At 49.8% G+C, this 17,500-nt stretch overlaps 1 protein-coding gene across 1 annotated transcript in view; it reads left to right on the forward strand.

The window, feature by feature from the left end:
• LOC311010035 (arf-GAP with GTPase, ANK repeat and PH domain-containing protein 1-like) overlaps nt 1–17,500 on the forward strand; it is a 43,087-nt gene that overhangs the window by 5,279 nt on the left and 20,308 nt on the right. The window contains exons 2-9 of the mRNA XM_084004515.1: nt 1,970–2,028; nt 2,193–2,280; nt 5,585–5,670; nt 6,172–6,313; nt 6,901–7,035; nt 12,857–12,984; nt 13,109–13,273; nt 13,356–13,448. Of these exons, the coding sequence (XP_083860641.1) occupies nt 1,970–2,028; nt 2,193–2,280; nt 5,585–5,670; nt 6,172–6,313; nt 6,901–7,035; nt 12,857–12,984; nt 13,109–13,273; nt 13,356–13,448 (896 nt within the window). The remainder of the gene's footprint in view (nt 1–1,969; nt 2,029–2,192; nt 2,281–5,584; nt 5,671–6,171; nt 6,314–6,900; nt 7,036–12,856; nt 12,985–13,108; nt 13,274–13,355; nt 13,449–17,500) is intronic.

Genomic DNA, 17,500 nt, shown 5'->3' on the forward strand with positions numbered 1-17,500 from the left:
ACATATTCTTTGTGTTTTCATATCCATGGCGACCAGAGAACACCGTCCTCTCTGTAGAGTCTCTGACATGTTTAGGCTCAGAGGGGAACGTGGGAATTTAAGATGCTGGCGAGGAAACGAAAGTCAGAGCGGAGGCCGTCCTGGCTTTCATCCCCGGCTTATTTTTATCCCCCACTTCCTGTCCCTCCTCCGCTCCTCGGTTCCTCCGCTCCTCGGGTCTCTAGGTCCTCGGCTCCTCGGGTCCTTTTGGTCCTCCGCTCCTCGGGCCCTCCGGGTGACGTGGCTCCGTCCACCGAGGTGTTGTGTTCGAGGACCGTGTTTGTTCCTCCAGCTGCTTCACGTAAACACTCTGAGCTCAGTGAGCTCAGGTCTTTGTGGTCTTTCAGTGGGTCCCGGTGCCGGGTCCACAGGGTTCTTTCAGATGTAGGGTTTTATAAAGAGATATGAAGTCTTTGGTGTTTAATGCAGTTTAAATCATGTCCATGTTTAACTTTCCCACATCCTTAAACGTCCTTCTCCTCCTCCTCCTCCTCCTTCTCCTTCCTCCTCCTCTTGTTCCTCCTGTTTTCACTCCCATGACTCTCGCTCTCATTTCTTTGTTTTTTCCTCCATGCGTCTGTCTCCCTCCATCTGTCTGTCCTCCTGTCTTACCCTCCTCCTCTCCTTCTCCTCTGTGATGTGTGTGATTCTCGTGTTGATGCCGATGTTATGAAATCACCTGGATGAAGGTTTCCTCTCTCTCTTTAAGACCAGATGTGTGTGTGTGTGTGTGTGTGTGTGTGTGTGTGTGTGTGTGTGTGTGTGTGTGTGTGTGTGTGTGTGTGTGTGTGTGTGTGTGTGTGTGTGTGTGTGTGTGTGTGTGTGTGTGTTCCCAGATGTTTCATCACATCTGATGGGGACTTTCCCTCGCTGACTCAGCACATGTAGTTTTATGATAGAAGTATAATGTGTTATTACAGACTGCTGCATCAGCTGTTTCCTGTCAACACGACCACAGGAAGTAAACAACGTGTTCAATACGTGACCTCCGACCTCCCGGTGCCTCAGATGAACTGCGTTAGCTCGTTAGCTCGTCATGGTGGTTCAGTCGTTCACCTGGCGGAGAGTTCCCTTCCTGTTGGTGGCTCGCTCGCTGAGAAACAGGAAGCAGCTGGATCAACATCCTGCCTGGCACAGAGGGCCGGCGCTTCACCGGCACACAAGCTGGCGTTTGTAGAAACCTCAACAACGTGCCCCTCTGTGTGTCCCTGCCGGCCAATCAGAACGCTCCGTTCTGGATTCTTTCCAGCCAGATACCGAAGACGGAGCACGGGCTTTTACTGTGAAGGGGTGACCCCTCACTTCCTAGCTGCTTCCGTATCCTAGCAACGCAAACACAACAGCTTGCTTGTGTTATATGGTATGCATATAGCATCTTTCAAGGGAGGCTTTTATGTTTCATTGATTACTTACAGAATGAAGATTTATATTTCCGGGTTTTAAAGGTTTAATGTCTTTAACGTCGTCGCCTTGGAGGCTTTTAGCAGCTTCTCTCTCTCTCTGGTGGAGAGACACAGATTGCTGATGATGAATAAGTAAAAAGGGACTGAGGCTCTAAGTGGACCTGGTCCACTGGCCTACTTAACTCAGAGGCCGTGTGGCTGAGACCAGCGGGGTCCTCCAGCAGGGTCCTCCAGCAGGGTGTAGTGGTCTTGGAACAGGTCTTAAAGACACGTTCATGTGGAAACAGAAGGTTTGTAAAAGTGAGACCAGACTCCTCATCTGGGTCACATTAATAACCAGCTCTACTGAGTATGTGTGCTGCGTTCAAAGACCCGAGGCCCAGGGATCATGGGAAAGGAGGGGTCGTTGCTGATCCTCCTCCCACACACACACACACACTGTAACTGTCTAATGGTTCTGGTCTCTGGTCTACCCCGCTGATCCGGATCACGTCCCCCGGTAAACCACAGGTGTGTTTGTCTTGCAGATGCGTTCGTGAACAGTCAGGAGTGGACGCTGAGTCGGACCGTGCCGGAGCTCAAAGTGGTGAGTTCAAGTTCATTCGAGGAAAAACGAAAATATGGATTATTTTTGTTTTTGTTCCCTTAAAGTCGAAGCATTCATGTAGAAATATTATCAATATTTACACACGAGATGATTAAAAGAAATAGATCTGCTCATTCCTCTGATGTTGTCTGATCCCCCCCCAGGGCATTGTGGGTAACCTGGCCAGTGGTAAGTCGGCGCTGGTCCACAGGTACCTGACGGGGACCTACGTCCAGGAGGAGTCACCCGAAGGTAAGAGGGCTGTGGTTTTTATTTGGTCCTGGGGACCTGGGTCCTGGAGACCCCGCAGCGACCCTGACCCTCCAGAGTCCTCTAGTTCGCCTCTTCAGGCTCCTCTGACATCCTTCACTTTAAATAAAGATCTGTTAGCTTCACTGTGGCATGAGGAAATGAGCTCAGCATAACGCCTCCATCGGGGAGAAAGTGAACCGAACGTGTTCCTGCTGGTTTACGGGATGCTTCTGGTTTTAGATTTTAGGTTTGTTTATCAGGAATAAAAACACAATCCTCTCCGAGTTGTAATAAACTGGAGTGATCCTTTTTAAATCTCGGGGATTGAACGGAGCCGTGAGAGCGCGGTTCCTCGTCTGAGCCCTTTAATCTTTCATGAACAAATAAGAAGCCATATTCCATCATCCAATATTAAAGCTGCTGCTCTGCCAGCTCGCCGGCACGCATCCAGAGACCCGCTTCCTCCGCTTCCTCCACTTCCTCCACCCAGAGGAAGCAGACAGGAAGCTGTGGCTCCTTTAAGAAGGCCTCTGAGCTCGGACAGCTCGATGCCCGGCACTCTGCTTCCAGCGCTCGGCCCTTAATTACACGCCGCCGCTGCCAGCAGCAACACGCCGCGGCCCGGCTCGCCACGGCCCGGCTCACCGCCCCACATACCAGATCTGAGCCCGCCCCCCCAACCAAAGCTTTGATCTGACGACTTGGCACCGAGGACGCCGGCGACTCCGGTTATATAAAAAAAACAACCCTCTTTGAAATGGTTGCGTAAGCGGCAGGAAGTAAAGGAGAAGCTGATGTGTTTTGTTTTGAAATTCCTGGGGTCTAAAAATAGGCGTTGCCATGGCGATTGATTGGGACCGCAGCGCCACAAAGCCACCGACCAGAAGTATTCGTGGCTGCAGGACTCTGCTGGACCACAGCGGGCCCCCCCTTGCTCCCTGTCTCTCTGTCTCCAAACCTGCTGCTCCTCCAGCCTCCACTGTGTGCTGCGTTCAAGGACACTCGGGAAATTAGAGATGAAGCGACTGGTCAATTTAATGTCTGAAACAAATCTGTTTATATGTTTCTAAACCGTGGCTGCTGTGAACCTCTAAACCCTGACGGCTTCTCTAACATCCCACTGAGATGGATTGCTGCAGCTCTACTTCACACTCCGGCCTCCAGAGTGTCCTTGAACGCACCGCCGCTAAGAGTTCTACCGCGTTACCACACGACGATAAAAAGTCATTTAAAGCACTAACGTAGTGGAACCACAGCTCGGTCTGTAAATCTGGGCTCTGCTGTGGAAGTGGATCAGCCGGGACCTGGACTACCCCCGCCCCCCCGCCTCCTATATAAAGGGTGTTGGAGCAGCAGATGGAGTCCATTAGAGGTCTGGGGAACCACCAGGACTAATGCTGCTGACTGAGGCTTCACACTCGCAGCCAGGACTCACATCGGCTTCTTGTCTCCGTGGAAACGAGAACCGAACTTACCAGGATGACCGTTATTAGTCTGGTCAGGAGGTGGCGCTGTCTGGAGTCTCCCGTTAAACAGAGTAGAAGAAGAAGAAGAAGCGGAGGCTGAGAAACATTTAGAGAGTCTTAACAGTTCGCCTAGCTGTTGTCATGGTTACGCAGATGAAGGATGTCAGAGGAAACGCGCTAACCAAACGTGTGGTGATGTCACAGTGGCGATGAAGGAGACAGGATGTGTGTGTGTGTCTGCTGTGAGCGTCTCTTGCTTCCTCTCTGTGTGATGACGTCGTGATGATGTCATGATGACGTCGTCCTCTGGGCTCGGAGGTTCCACTGCATGTTATTAACTGTGGCTGCTTTCTTTCTTCTTCTTCTTCTTCTTCTTCTTCTGGGCTTCTGTTGTAACTAGCTGACGTCGACGCAGGTAACTATCCTCTCTGTCCTCCTCCTCTTCATCCTCTTCATCATCCTCTGATTCTCACGCCTCTCTGGGCTCAGCTCCACATCTCCTCCGCCGTGGAGCAGCAGCAGCTGGATAACAGGAGGCGCTGCTGCCGCGCGGTGGAGAGGAGGTCTGCTGCTGAACCCGACACGTAGCTCCATGTCCTAGTGTAGTCACGTGCATGAAAACCTTCTGTTCACGTAGAAATATCATGGAGAGAATTATAATATAGAAATATAGAAACACAGAGACGACTCATGTGAATAAACACCTTTATTATGTTATATTTAAATGTCAGTTTCAGTGATGTTCTGGCTGTTTTTCTGATGTTTGTATTTATTATTATTATTAGTAGTTATTATTACTTTGTAGTCAACATGAACCAATTAAGAAAGAAACTATATGTAGACATTAAAAATAATACAAATAAATACATAATTAAAAAAAATACACAAATGCAACACTGGTCAGTAGTAAAATAGAAATAATAAAAAATAAAGTTAGTTTAGTTGATATTCTAGACTGATTTAACTAATTTAAAAAGGCCTTTTTCAGATGTTTATATTATAATAATATAATATAAACGTCTAAACAAAGTCTGATTTATTATAAAGTGATATATTTATATACAGACAGTCTTTGTGATGAATGTGTGAACTTCCTTTTCCCAAATGGTGGAAAATGTTTTTCTGCCTCTGTGACGCATCCAGAGGGCTCCGCTCTGTGTGTGTGTGTGTGTGTGTGTGTGTGTGTGTGTGTGTGTGTGTGTGTGTGTGTGTGTGTGCGTGTGCGTGTGCGTGTGCGTGTTGCTCCCCAAATACCGTCCGGACTTGTATTTTTAGTTGGGTCCACTTCCTGTCGGACTGTTCCCACAAACAAACTCTCCAGCTGCTTAAAGGTCGAGTAAAACTGGACATGTGATGTTTTTATTATTATTATAATTATTATTATTATAGAAACCGTATACACTACCTATTATTATTAATAATAACAATAACTCAAATGTGTTTTTAGAGCCAAAGAGAGACAAGACTCAGCTGTGTGTGTGTGTGTGTGTGTGTGTGTGTGTGTGTGTGTGTGTGTGTGTGTGTGTGTGTGTGTGTGTGTGGGTGTGGGTGTGTGTGTGTGTGTGTTTGGGTGTGTGTGTGTGTGTGTGTGTGTGTGTGTGTGTGTGTGTGTGTGTGTGTGTGTGTCTTTCACATTAACACTGTTCCTCTGTTAGCTCCTCCCCCTCACACTTTAAATCATTCCGATCATCATCCTCTCATTTAATGTCGTCGTCTTTAACCTCATCGATCAGTGATCAGTGATCAGTGATCAGTGATCAGTGATCAGTGATCAGCTCACTGATCAGCTGAGCAGCCGGTGGGAACCAATCAGTGACGCCGTCTCTTGTATCCTGCAGGCGGTCGCTTCAAGAAGGAGATCGTGGTGGACGGGCAGAGTCACCTGCTGCTCATCAGGGACGAGGGAGGCCCCCCAGAGGCTCAGGTGAGTACTGCACCCACACCACACCTAGATCCACCTGGATCTGGATCCACCTGGATCTGGATCCACCTGGCTCTGGATCCACCTCGAATATACAACAACTTTATTTAGTTTACTGTGTTGGAGTCGTAGTGAAGATTAAACCAACAAGTCTGAAAGTTCATCATCTCAGTAGAAAAGCATCTCTTCCAGTCCACCTTAAAAACCTCGTGAACAACATAAAACATTGTCTTCAGAGATGTCTCAGGTGGTGGTGATGATGATGATGATGGTGGTGGTGGTGATAGTGATGATGATGATGATGGTGATGGTGGTGATAGTCATGATGATGAAGAAGAAGAAGACCACCACGGAGATGAAAGTGGGTCAGTCGGGTGGAGACAGAGAAGTGGAGCGTTTCTGAATAATTCAGGAGTGTTCCTCCAGCTCCTTGTCGACCAGGTCCCGTGTCCCACCAGACTCCATGTAAATAAAGCTGGTTTTAAGCCGCCTGTCCCTCCCCAGTTCGCCCTGTGGGTGGACGCCGTGATCTTCGTCTTCAGTCTGGAGGACGAGATCAGCTTCCAGACGGTCTACCACTACTTCAGCCGCCTCGCCAACTACAGGAACGCCGCCGAGCTGCCGCTGGTGCTGGTGGGCACGCAAGGTACACACACACACACGCACACACACACACACACACTGCTCTGAAGGCAGGCCATGTCTGAGGCACCGCTGCCCCCCGGTGGACGCTTCTTGTCATCACAACTTCCTGGTTTCCTGGTCGGAGCATAGATAATAAGAACAAGAACAATGATACATTTGTATTATTATTATTTAAAGGGTTGGTTCACAACACACTGGAGGATGGAGGCAGTAATTATTATAATTATTAATTATAATAATAATAAATAAGATTATTATAATTATGAGCTACACAACTGATTTTAAAGTCACTAGAGAGACCATGTCATGGAGTCCTGTCCCTTTAAATATTTAAGTCTTTACATTTTGATATGTTAATATCAACCAGCAGCTTCATTGATTGATTGATTGATTGATAGATATAGATATATTGAGGTGTGTGACACACACACACCTACCTCAGCGTGAGTACCATTAGCACTAGTTCACCAGCAGGCGGCGCCAGCGTATCACTGTTTCCCAGTGTGCCTCCTTTCCTTCACTGAACACATACATAAACATGTCATGTGATGGTCATGTGACTAATACCCCGTGTCCCTCCCCCCTCAGATGCCATCAGCTCCGCCAACCCCCGCGTCATCGACGACGGCCGCGCCAGGAAGCTGTCCAACGACCTCAAACGCTGCACCTACTACGAGACCTGCGCCACCTACGGCCTCAACGTGGAGCGGGTCTTCCAGGACGGTAAGAGTCCGCCGTCAGGAGGTCCGGTCCTCTGGGAAGGTCACCCGCCCCGCTCCCCCCACCGCCATTCGGTCTCTTAATCACTCGTCAATTAAGGCTGAAATGGACCCGCTCAGCTATTTAGCTCAAACCGAACAGCAGTTAAGTTTTATCATAGCGAGGGGAGGAAGGAGGGGGGCCCATTCCCGACGGGATTAATAAAAGAATCAGACATTAGAGGAGGGGGGAGGGGGGGTCCGGAGTCCTCAAGGTCCTCGCTGACCAGGACTCGTTAGGTCACAACAGGTCCGACCTTCATCCTCCTCAAAGTTTACAGGGAACTTCTTCAGACTCCCACAGTACATCAGATAGACTCCCTCAGGGTCCTGGACTTCCTGTCCAGGATGCTGGACTTCCTGTTCTCTCAGTCCCCATTTAAAGTCATTTCTACAAATATTCATTAAGATGTCACATCTTAAGATTGCACATATCGAATTTTAATAGAATCAGCCGTTATATTGAAATATTTGGTGTTTATTCTGTCAAGAATTATAACTACGTACATAATAATAATTATTTTTAAACCATATTTTTAATTAAAATAAACATTTGATGTATTCAGAGTGGAGCATCGACTTCCAACGAACACATTTAAATGCTGATTAGAGGAACGGAGCTCATTTAAATAAAGGTCTGGTCTGACTGAAAGTCTTCAGAGAACGTTCGGGGTCAAAGGTGAACATCCTCTGATCAACCGATCCAGGATCAGAAGGAGACCTCGGCTGCCGGTCCGAGAGTCCTCGAGGCTCCTCTCTGACACGGCGGCGGCGGCTAATGAAGCGGCGGGTTAACGGCTCGTAATTCCAGAGCAGCAGACAACCTGAACTCGGCCGTTAATTAGCGGGCGAGACCGCTTCACGTCCGGCTCCTTCACGGCTCCGTGTTTTATCTGCAGTTCTCTTTTAATATCATCATGTGACACGGAGAAGAGGAATGAGAGATTTAAATCAGCCCGATTGTGCATCTGGCTACGACGCGTTCAAGGACTCAGAAAGCCTGTCGGACTTTGCTGTTTCAAAGGGTCAGTTCACAACAAACTGCAGGTCGAGCCACTAAATGTACCGTTTTCTTAAAGGAGTCTGGTGGCTCTGTGGGGACTACTTTCAGTGGCGGATGTGTGAGGCTCGACATGGAGACGTGTCACTGCTGTGGTTGTCCTGAGGGGGGCAGTGCAGGAACAGGCAGGTAATTCAGGTGGCTCAGTCGCACAACAGCAACACATTCCACAGCAAAAGAAGAAGGGGAGGTCAGAGTTCAAGTTTTATTTTATCACAAGAAGAGGAAGATGAAGAAGGAGGAGAAAAAGAGGAATATAAAAAAGGAGAAGAGGAAGAAGGAGGAGGAGGAGGAGAGGAAGATGATAAAAGGAGAAGGAGGAGAAGAGGAAGATAAAAAAAGGAGAAGGAGAAGAAGAGGAAGATGATAGAAGGAGGAGAAGAAGAAGAGGAAGATAAAAAAAAAAGGAGAAGAGGAAGTAGGAGAAGAAGGAGAAGAAGAAGAGGAAGGAGAAGAAGAGAAACTGATCCTGGAAACATGAATGAAGAAGCTCAGTTTGATTCTGGCAGTAGATCATGAACTTTGTAAGTGTGTGTGTGTGTGAGTGTGTGAGAGAGAGAGAGAGAGAGAGAGAGAGAGATAGTGTGTGTGTGTGTGTTGGCTCAGGAGGAAGCTTTCACACTAAACGCTGCCTTATTATCTTCTTAATTATTCCACTGTGTGTTATTGCGAGTGTGTGTTATTGTGAGTGTGTGTGTGTGTGTGTTATTGTGAGTGTGTGTGTGTTATTGTGAGTGTGTGTGTGTGTTATTGTGAGTGTGTGTGTGTGTGTTATTGTCTCTGACACTGTCTCCTTGTATTTTGCTCGTCATTATCCCAAATTAATCAGTTTTTTAATCATCCAGCAGAACGATGAGTTTAATGTTTTCTGTCCACGCCAAAACACGACAGCTGCCTGCAGCGGTGTGTGTCTGTGTGTGTGTGTCTGTGTGTGTGTGTGTGTGTGTCTGTGTGTGTGTGTGTGTGTGTGTCTGTGTGTGTGTGTGTGTGTGTGTGTGTGTGGTTGCTTGGGCTTCTGTTTGCATTGCTGTAATGTTTCATGGTGTGTATCTGACGGTGTGTATCTACAGTATCTGTGTGTGACAGAGATATTGTGTGTGTGTGTGTGAGACTGGTTTGGTCGAGTACACACACACACACACACACACTGTTTAATTACTTCTTAGCGTGACCTTAATTTGCAGCGAGGACTTCAGTAACGACGGCGCCCGGCTCTCGGCCTTCAGCCACTTAAAACACTCGCCTTCCTCTAATTGGTCAGAAGCACCGCAGCCTCACACACACACACACACACACACACACACACACACACACACACACACACACACACACACAGCAACCTAGTAAATAAAGATACACAGATACATTTTACTTTGAAACTTCCTGAATAACAGATACATGTTAATAATATCTCCTGAAGTCCTGGATCATGGCGTCAGGAGTCCTGGATCATGGCGTCAGGAGTCCTGAATCATGGCGTCAGGAGTCCTGAATCATGGCGTCAGGAGTCCTGAATCATGGCGTCAGGAGTCCTGGATCACGGTGTCAGGAGTCCTGAATCATGGCGTCAGGAGTCCTGAATCACGGCGTCAGGAGTCCTGGATCATGGCGTCAGGAGTCCTGAATCATGGCGTCAGGAGTCCTGGATCATGGCGTCAGGAGTCCTGAATCATGGCGTCAGGAGTCCTGGATCATGGCGTCAGGAGTCCTGAATCATGGCGTCAGGAGTCCTGGATCATGGCGTCAGGAGTCCTGAATCATGGCGTCAGGAGTCCTGGATCATGGCGTCAGGAGTCCTGAATCATGGCGTCAGGAGTCCTGGATCATGGCGTCAGGAGTCCTGGATCATGGCGTCAGGAGTCCTGGATCATGGCGTCAGGAGTCCTGGATCATGGCGTCAGGAGTCCTGAATCATGGCGTCAGGAGTCCTGAATCATGGCGTCAGGAGTCCTGGATCATGGCGTCAGGAGTCCTGGATCATGGCGTCAGGAGTCCTGGATCATGGCGTCAGGAGTCCTGAATCTTGGTGTCAGGAGTCCTGGCCCGGGAAGTGAGACTTGTCTCCAGATCAGGATTCATCCTGAGTAGTTAGTGACTGAAATCCCTGTGAAGGCGTCTGATTGGTGAATCTGATATCATCTCTTCTTCTGCTCCAACATTCAAACATCGCCTGCAACACATTCACTCCGTGGACAATCCCTATTCATGAAGGAGTGTGTGTGTGTGTGTGTGTATTGATCGCACACCCAAACCTCCGTGACCTTCCTGTATTGATGGCAGCGGCGGAGGGGGCGGGGCTTTAATTACATCTACTCATATTCAGCTTCATAATCAGAGACAAGCCGCAGAGGCTCCCGGTGAAGAAACGCTGATTCGCACTAATGTGACATGATTGGTGTGTGTGTGTGTGTGTGTGTGTGTGTGTGTGTGTGTGTGTGTGTGTGTGTGTGTGTGTGTGTGTGTGTGTGTGTGTGTGTGTGTGTGTGATGAGTTACAGCGGCTGCACAATGAGAGAGACGGAGGACGACGCTTCACTGACCACAACATTTAGTGTTCAAAATAATTGGCCGGCTCGTCGTCGTCGTGGCAACTTCTGTGTTTTAGGGGGGGGGGGGGGTCTTACCGTGTGGCGTTCAAGTGCAGCACTTCATCAAAAGAGACTGATGTTTATTTTTCAAGACATTATTATTATTATTATTATTTTCACCATGAATCAATCTGATGATCATTTTCTTGATTAATTCATTCACATAATAATAATGATGATAATATTTAGTCAAAAAACTCAAATAAAAGACAAATAAATGAGACTATATGAAGCAATTAAAACATCCATTTCATATTATTTTAATCCACTTATCAATGCGTTCTTTTAGTTGTATAATAATAATAATAATAATTTAACAACTGGACATTTTGTTCCAACAGTCAGATATTATATATTTACTCTTTTAAATGACACAATATTAAGCGATTAAAACATCGAGTATATATTATTTTAATCTGCTTATCAATGAGTTGTTTTCTGGCGTACTTTAAATTATTATTATTATTAGTTATTATACGTTTTATGTCACAAAAAGAGACAGAACTGGACCAAAAAATAATTTACTTGTAAAAGACAATACAAGTGATACAATATTAATCACTTAAAACATTATTAATATTCCTTTTATCCACTTATCAATATTATTAGTTATTTTACAACTAAATAATAAATAATTGATAAGAATTTAATGTAATATAAATCTAAATCTCAGTGTGTCAGCAACTAATACAACTGGTCCTTTATCTGTGTGTGTGTGTGTGTGTGTTTAACATGTAATTTGCTGTAATGGGGAGTGAAGCCTGGGCGGGGCGGGGCGGGGGGGGGGGGGGGGGGGGGGTGACCTCTGGGTGAGGGATGGGGGGGGGGGGGGTGACAGCGCCGCGCTCCCTCGTCCATCAGAGCGCTAATTTAATTAGCTTAATTACAGCCACACACACACACGCGGGGATGTCAGGGTGCAGATGCAGGCCGCTTCGTTAGCGCCCGCTAACGAGCCCAGATGACCGCTCTCCTGATATTTATATTAATATCTCTTGTGTCTTATTGATGCCGACAGCTTCCTGTTTCCTCGCCGCCTCGCCGCGTGGCCGTCCCGTTTGTCCTCCAGAGATGAACCGTTCATCTATCCACTCATCCGGATCCACTCGTGATCCACTAGTGATCCACTAGTGATTGAAGTCTCGCCGCACCGTGTTCCGACCACAGAACCATCCCTCGCTGAGATGTCACATCTCCGTGGGGGATGATGACATCAGAGACGCGTTTCTCCTCTAATCACAGCTTCAAGTCACAGGCTCACCTCATGTAGACTCTGGAGAAGTACTGAGGAGTATTTAGAAGTACTGAGGAGTATTTGGAAGTACTGAGGAGTATTTAGAAGTACTGAGGAGTATTTAGAAGTACTGAGGAGTATTTGGAGGTAGTCTTGAGGAGTTCAGAGATGAGCGGTGAACTTGAGCTGCTGACTCGTCTCCAGTAACAGTCTGCTGTGATGATGGTGATGAAGGTCAGAGGTCAAGGTCACGGCGTCCTTGCTGCTCTTCCACCCCCAGAAGGAGGACTAGAGGAGACCTGGACCCGCGGCCGTGAATCTCTGACTCTGCAGAGTCAGCTCCCCGTCTCACCCCCGTCCCCCGTCTCACCCCCCGGTGCAGCCCCGTCATAAATCTGATCCGAGGGGAGCGTTCCCATTAGAAGGCCGTGGCGGCTCCTCAGAGCAGAACGAGATTGATGGATAAAGTTAAATTGCATTAAGCGAGCAGTTTAAATATTTAGCGCGGCCTTATCATAACTGTTCTTAACACTTAAGGTAATATACAGCCTGGCGGGCGCAGGGCGACAGGCAGCGGGGCGACAGGTAGCACGGCCACATGTATGTGAGACATGTATGTGTGGATAACGAGGCGCTCCGCGGCGGCGGCTCCTTTAGTGACTCCATTATCTCCATCCCAGTAAACACGCGGCTCTCCTGCTCATCACCACGCCGCGTTTTAATTGGAGCTCGTTAACGCGCGTTAACGACCACACGCTCGTAAACATTTACCTCCGGGTGACTCGGGCCGCGCCAAGGGCAGAGACACGGGGGGGGGGACTCCAGGAAACCTTCATGACTCATAACACTGCTCTGTGGTCCCAGACAGGAAGTAACGTGTCGATCATGTGACCTGTGTGTTTCAGTGGCCCAGAAGATCGTGGCGACCAGGAAGAAGCAGCAGCTGTCCATCGGGCCGTGCAAGTCGCTGCCCAACTCGCCGAGTCACTCGTCGGTCTGCGCCGCCCAAGTGTCTGCCGTCCACATCAGCCAGGTCAGAGGTCACGCCTCCACGCTGCCCCCCCAGACTCCTGTTTAGCTCCACCCCTTCCCGAGCCTCAGGTTGTGGTTGCTCTGCCTTACAGGAAGTGACCCGTTGCTCTGCTCTGTCCTCCCAGACGAGCAACGGCGGTGGCGGCGGCGGCAGCCTGAGCGACTACTCGTCGTCCGTGCCGTCCACGCCGTCCACCAGCCAGAAGGAGCTCCGCATCGACATCCCGCAGACCACCAACACGCCCACGCCCGTCAGGAAGCAGTCCAAGCGCCGCTCCAACCTCTTCACCGTGAGCCCTCATTGGATACCAGTATGTGGCATCGCTCCCATGGCCTTGTGGGTAATAACGGTGTGTGTGTTCTGGTCCGCAGTCGAGGAAGGCCAGCGAGCCGGACAAGGACAAGAAAGGCCTGGAGGCCCGGGCAGACAGCATCGGCAGCGGGCGGGCCATCCCCATCAAACAGGTAAGACTTCCTGTCTTGACTCTCCCGGGTCCAGACCATTAGGACCAGGAGGGGAGTTTCCCTCTGTTCCCCCTCTTCATCCCTCTCAAAGATGAGATGGGGGGGGGGGTTTCTCCACACAAGCAAACCAGGCAATTAGTGAGCTCTAATCTGGGCCTCTTGTGTCTGTAATCTGCTAATGAACCAATCACAGCTCTGATTGGGGGTCATGTGATGTGTGGTGATGCAGGTAGTTTTGCTCCAGCTGGTGATGCAGCATCATTGATGCTTGGGAGTCCGCTCAAACAGCTGGTTGCCAGTAAAGTGTTTTGGTAACCGTGGCGATGAACGAGGTCACATGACGTCAGTTTGACTGCAGTGTTAAAGTCAGGTCTGGGGGGGTCTAACATGTGTCCTGGGGGGCCGATGACTTGACGGGGGTCCGACACCTGCCAGAGGGATTTGCGGTTTCTCCTTCCGCCGTTACCGTGGTTACCGTGTGTTACCATGGGTTACTGTGAGACGTGTGAACACTTCAGTGAGTTAAAGTGGTGAAGTTAAACGACTTTTTTCCACCATTTAAATGTAGCGACTCGCTGCTGCTTCTGTTTGTTCTCCTACCTGAGTGTGTGTGTGTGTGTGTGTGTGTGTGTGAGTGTGTGAGTGTGTGTGTGTGTGTGTGTGTGTGTGTGTGTGTGTGTGTGTGATCTCATTAGAGAGACTCGAGACCACTCGAGGTGACGCCGGTTCACTTCGCCTTTTGTTGAAGAGCAGAAACGCCTTCGTGAAGAGAGTCAGCTCATTAAAACCACACACACACACACACACACACACACACACACACACACACAGAGAGAGAGATGGCGGGCTGTAATGGGAACGGGGCGTTCTTCCACTCTGACTCTATTACCACAAACTGAACATGTCGCTCGCATAACCACCATGTTAACGTGTGTGTGGGCGGGGCCAGTCAGCCGCATCACCTCCTCCTCCTCATCATCATCCTCTTTACTGTCCTCATCTTCATCATCCCCCTCATCGTCTCCATCTTCATCCTCCCCTTCGTCATCATCATCCTCCTCATCATCTCCATCTTCATCCTCCTCTTCATTATCGTCCTCTTCATCGCCCATCGTCGTACCGACGGGAACAAAGACAGGAAACACGTGTGGCGCCGTTGAGGCCTCCCGCCTCCACACATGAAACCACAGAGGAAGTGCTGCGACGGTGGCGTGTTATTGGTCGGCGTCCCGGACGCGTCCGGCGTGTTTACAGAGGCTGTTGACGGCGCGGGGCTCCTCGACAGCTGCTCCACGCCGCTCGTTAGCTGCTAATTACCGCCGAGACACGCTCGCCACAACCGCACGCTCTGAAGACAACAATCTGACAAATTAATTTCCTCCGCTGCCGCCGCTGGGACAGGGGCGCAGCGGCGAGGAAGACCTCCTCCTCCTGTAAACCTTCATGTGAAGGTTGACACGCGCTTCACTGGGAGGATGAGGACGCTGGATGGGTTCAGGTCCTCATTAGACCGTAGAATCTTGTTACCTCCAAGTCCACGTCCTCGAGGCCTGGATCCACCAGGAACCAAGTTCTAACCCTCTTAAATGGAGGGGGACGAGTCCTGATCCCGGATCAAGTTCAGGGGTCACAATGAGCTAGATCCTATGTCAACTTACATGTTTCCGTAAACTGTGACGGGATTCTAGGAACCAAGTAGCGTTTTCTTCTTCTTCGTTGGTGGTTTGGTGCTGTGGAGCTGCCTCGGATCCGCTGACCCCCCAGAGGTCGCCCTCCCGCTCTAGACGGCGTCTCAAGGCCTGGGACGCCGTCCTCCGCTTCCTGCGAGTGGCTGATTAGCGTGCAGCCTGTAATTGCCTCTCGCGGGGTCTCAGACGAGCGCGGGGCTGGGTGGTTTTGACAAGTCTACTCGTCCCCCCTCGGCGCCGGGCGCTCGGCGAGGAGTTAAATTGGATGGTTAATTCGGGTGTTATTTACCCTGTAATTCATTAGTCGCGCCCCCCCGCCATTGGCGGCGGGCAGGCTGTAATTTCACGCTCCGCAATAAAAGATGTCTCATAATCTGCTTCATTTAGCAGCCAAAGAATTTAATGAAATTAACTGCGGCCCTAATTAAGACGGTGAATATTAAAGACCTGCTATCAAGGCTTTAACGAGGGCGCCGCGACCCGCCTTCCGCCGGATTGGAAAAATATCATCTCCCTGGGAAAGGTTGTCACCGCCGCTCGGAGCCATTTTGGCCATGATGACATTTTTGTCATGCACACTAACCCCTGGAAATGAGGTTTTTTGGAGGGGGGGGTTGGGAGGGGGGGTCGGGGGGCGCTCCCTTTTTAGTTTGAGAAATAAATAAACCAGGAACACAGGCGTCAATCAAAGAGGCTCTGTAGCTCATTACGCGGTGCGGCGGTCTCCACGGAGCGCTAACGCTCGCCGTTCTGCCCGCTCCAAGCGCTGGAAGTGTCCCCGCGGTCGCTTTGTTGTTCCACGCACACCCAGTGTGTGTGTGTGTGTGTGTGTGTGTGTGTGTGTGTGTGTGTGTGTGTGTGTGTGTGTGTGTGTGTGTGTGTGTGTGTGTGTGTGTGTGTGTGTGTGTGTGTGTGTGTGGACAAAGCGTCCCGGCGGTGACCTCAGGGCCTCGTCCCCCCCTCACATCCTGCCTCTCCGTGGTCGCCGTGGCGAGCGAGGGCGAGGCTCTTGTACCCGCTAATGAGTCGCGAGTGCTGAAGTAAGGTTTGGATAATTGAGTTTCTAATTAATTACCCAGAACTCTTATCAGATAAATCGGCTCCTCTTCAGCCCCCCTCTTCTTCTGGGGTGGTTTATTTGATCCGGTCCCGTGTCCCGCTCCCCTGGGCCTGCCCTTCGCCGTCCTTGCCTCATCAACGGCGACCTTGTGGAGGCAACCGCCGCCGTCTGCGTGGCGTGTTTGTGATGTTGGGCGCTGTTTACCGGCAGCGGGCCGCCTGGAAGCCGGCGAGTCTTTAAAGTCGTGGCGCTCCACCAAGGTTGCACCGCCACAAAGAGAACCGCTTCCTGTTTCATCAGGTCGGTAAAATCAGTGTTTTAGATTTCCTGCAAGGGAACAAAAGTCTTCAGATCTTACTATTCTACGTATTTATTAAACATCATGAGCAGCTTGTGTTTGTTTTTACCGACGTCCCTGAATGTGGCACCGCTTCCTGTGGCAACCACCAGGTGACGTTTACCTGATATCCAACCAGCCACCGGGTCCCGTCTGAGAGGATGATGGATGAGCTGCGATCACCGTCCAGACCCGATCAGATGGCCTCCACCGATAGGGGGGGGTCCGGCCGTCAGCCCTCCTCTCTGGGGGGGTGACACCTCTAATTTGGCCTCCTGCTCTCCGGGGACGTGGAAGAACAAAAGGGGCCGCGGCCCCTCAGAGATCCTCCACGGTGCTCAGATAGAGGCTCCTGTATCTCCTGTAGGATCCGCTGTCAGCCCCTCGGGAGGCCAGGGAGAGTCCATTGTCTGGCGGGAATAGGGGTGTGATGGAGTGATTAGAGGGTAGATTAGTGTGGCAGCCTTTAAGAGGGTCCTTTATCACACGCCGCCTCCTCACAGCCACACAAAGGAACGCTGGTGCTTTATTTTCCTCTTTCTTCATAGAAGAGAGAGTGCGCCCGGCGTGGTCACGTGACCGCGGCGCTCTTTAATCAGAGACCCGCAGGTTCGAGCCCCGAGAACATCTGATGCGTCGTCTTAACGAATGACTTCATGTCCCGGCTCCCCCCCCCCCCCCCCAAGCTAGCGACCTTTTCTTAAGCACTAACGCTACAATACTTCACTGGGAGAAGAAGTGTGTCAGTGTGAGGAAGGGAGAGGTACTTATATCTGTAACTACTCATACTTATACCTCGTAATAGACAGTAACTCTTTATGTTTACGTATAAATATCACAGCAGACTGTTGCGTCCATCTACTTGAACGCTTTGTTTGGATCTGTAAAGAACAACCTCCAGTTGTAAATCTCTGTAACGCCCTTGGATGTTTTCGGATGCCTAACAAATGACTTCATCTCCTCGCTC

The sequence above is a fragment of the Eutrigla gurnardus genome (genome assembly GCF_963514095.1).
Source record: "Eutrigla gurnardus genome assembly, chromosome: 24".
NCBI classification, from domain to species: Eukaryota; Metazoa; Chordata; class Actinopteri; order Perciformes; family Triglidae; genus Eutrigla; species Eutrigla gurnardus.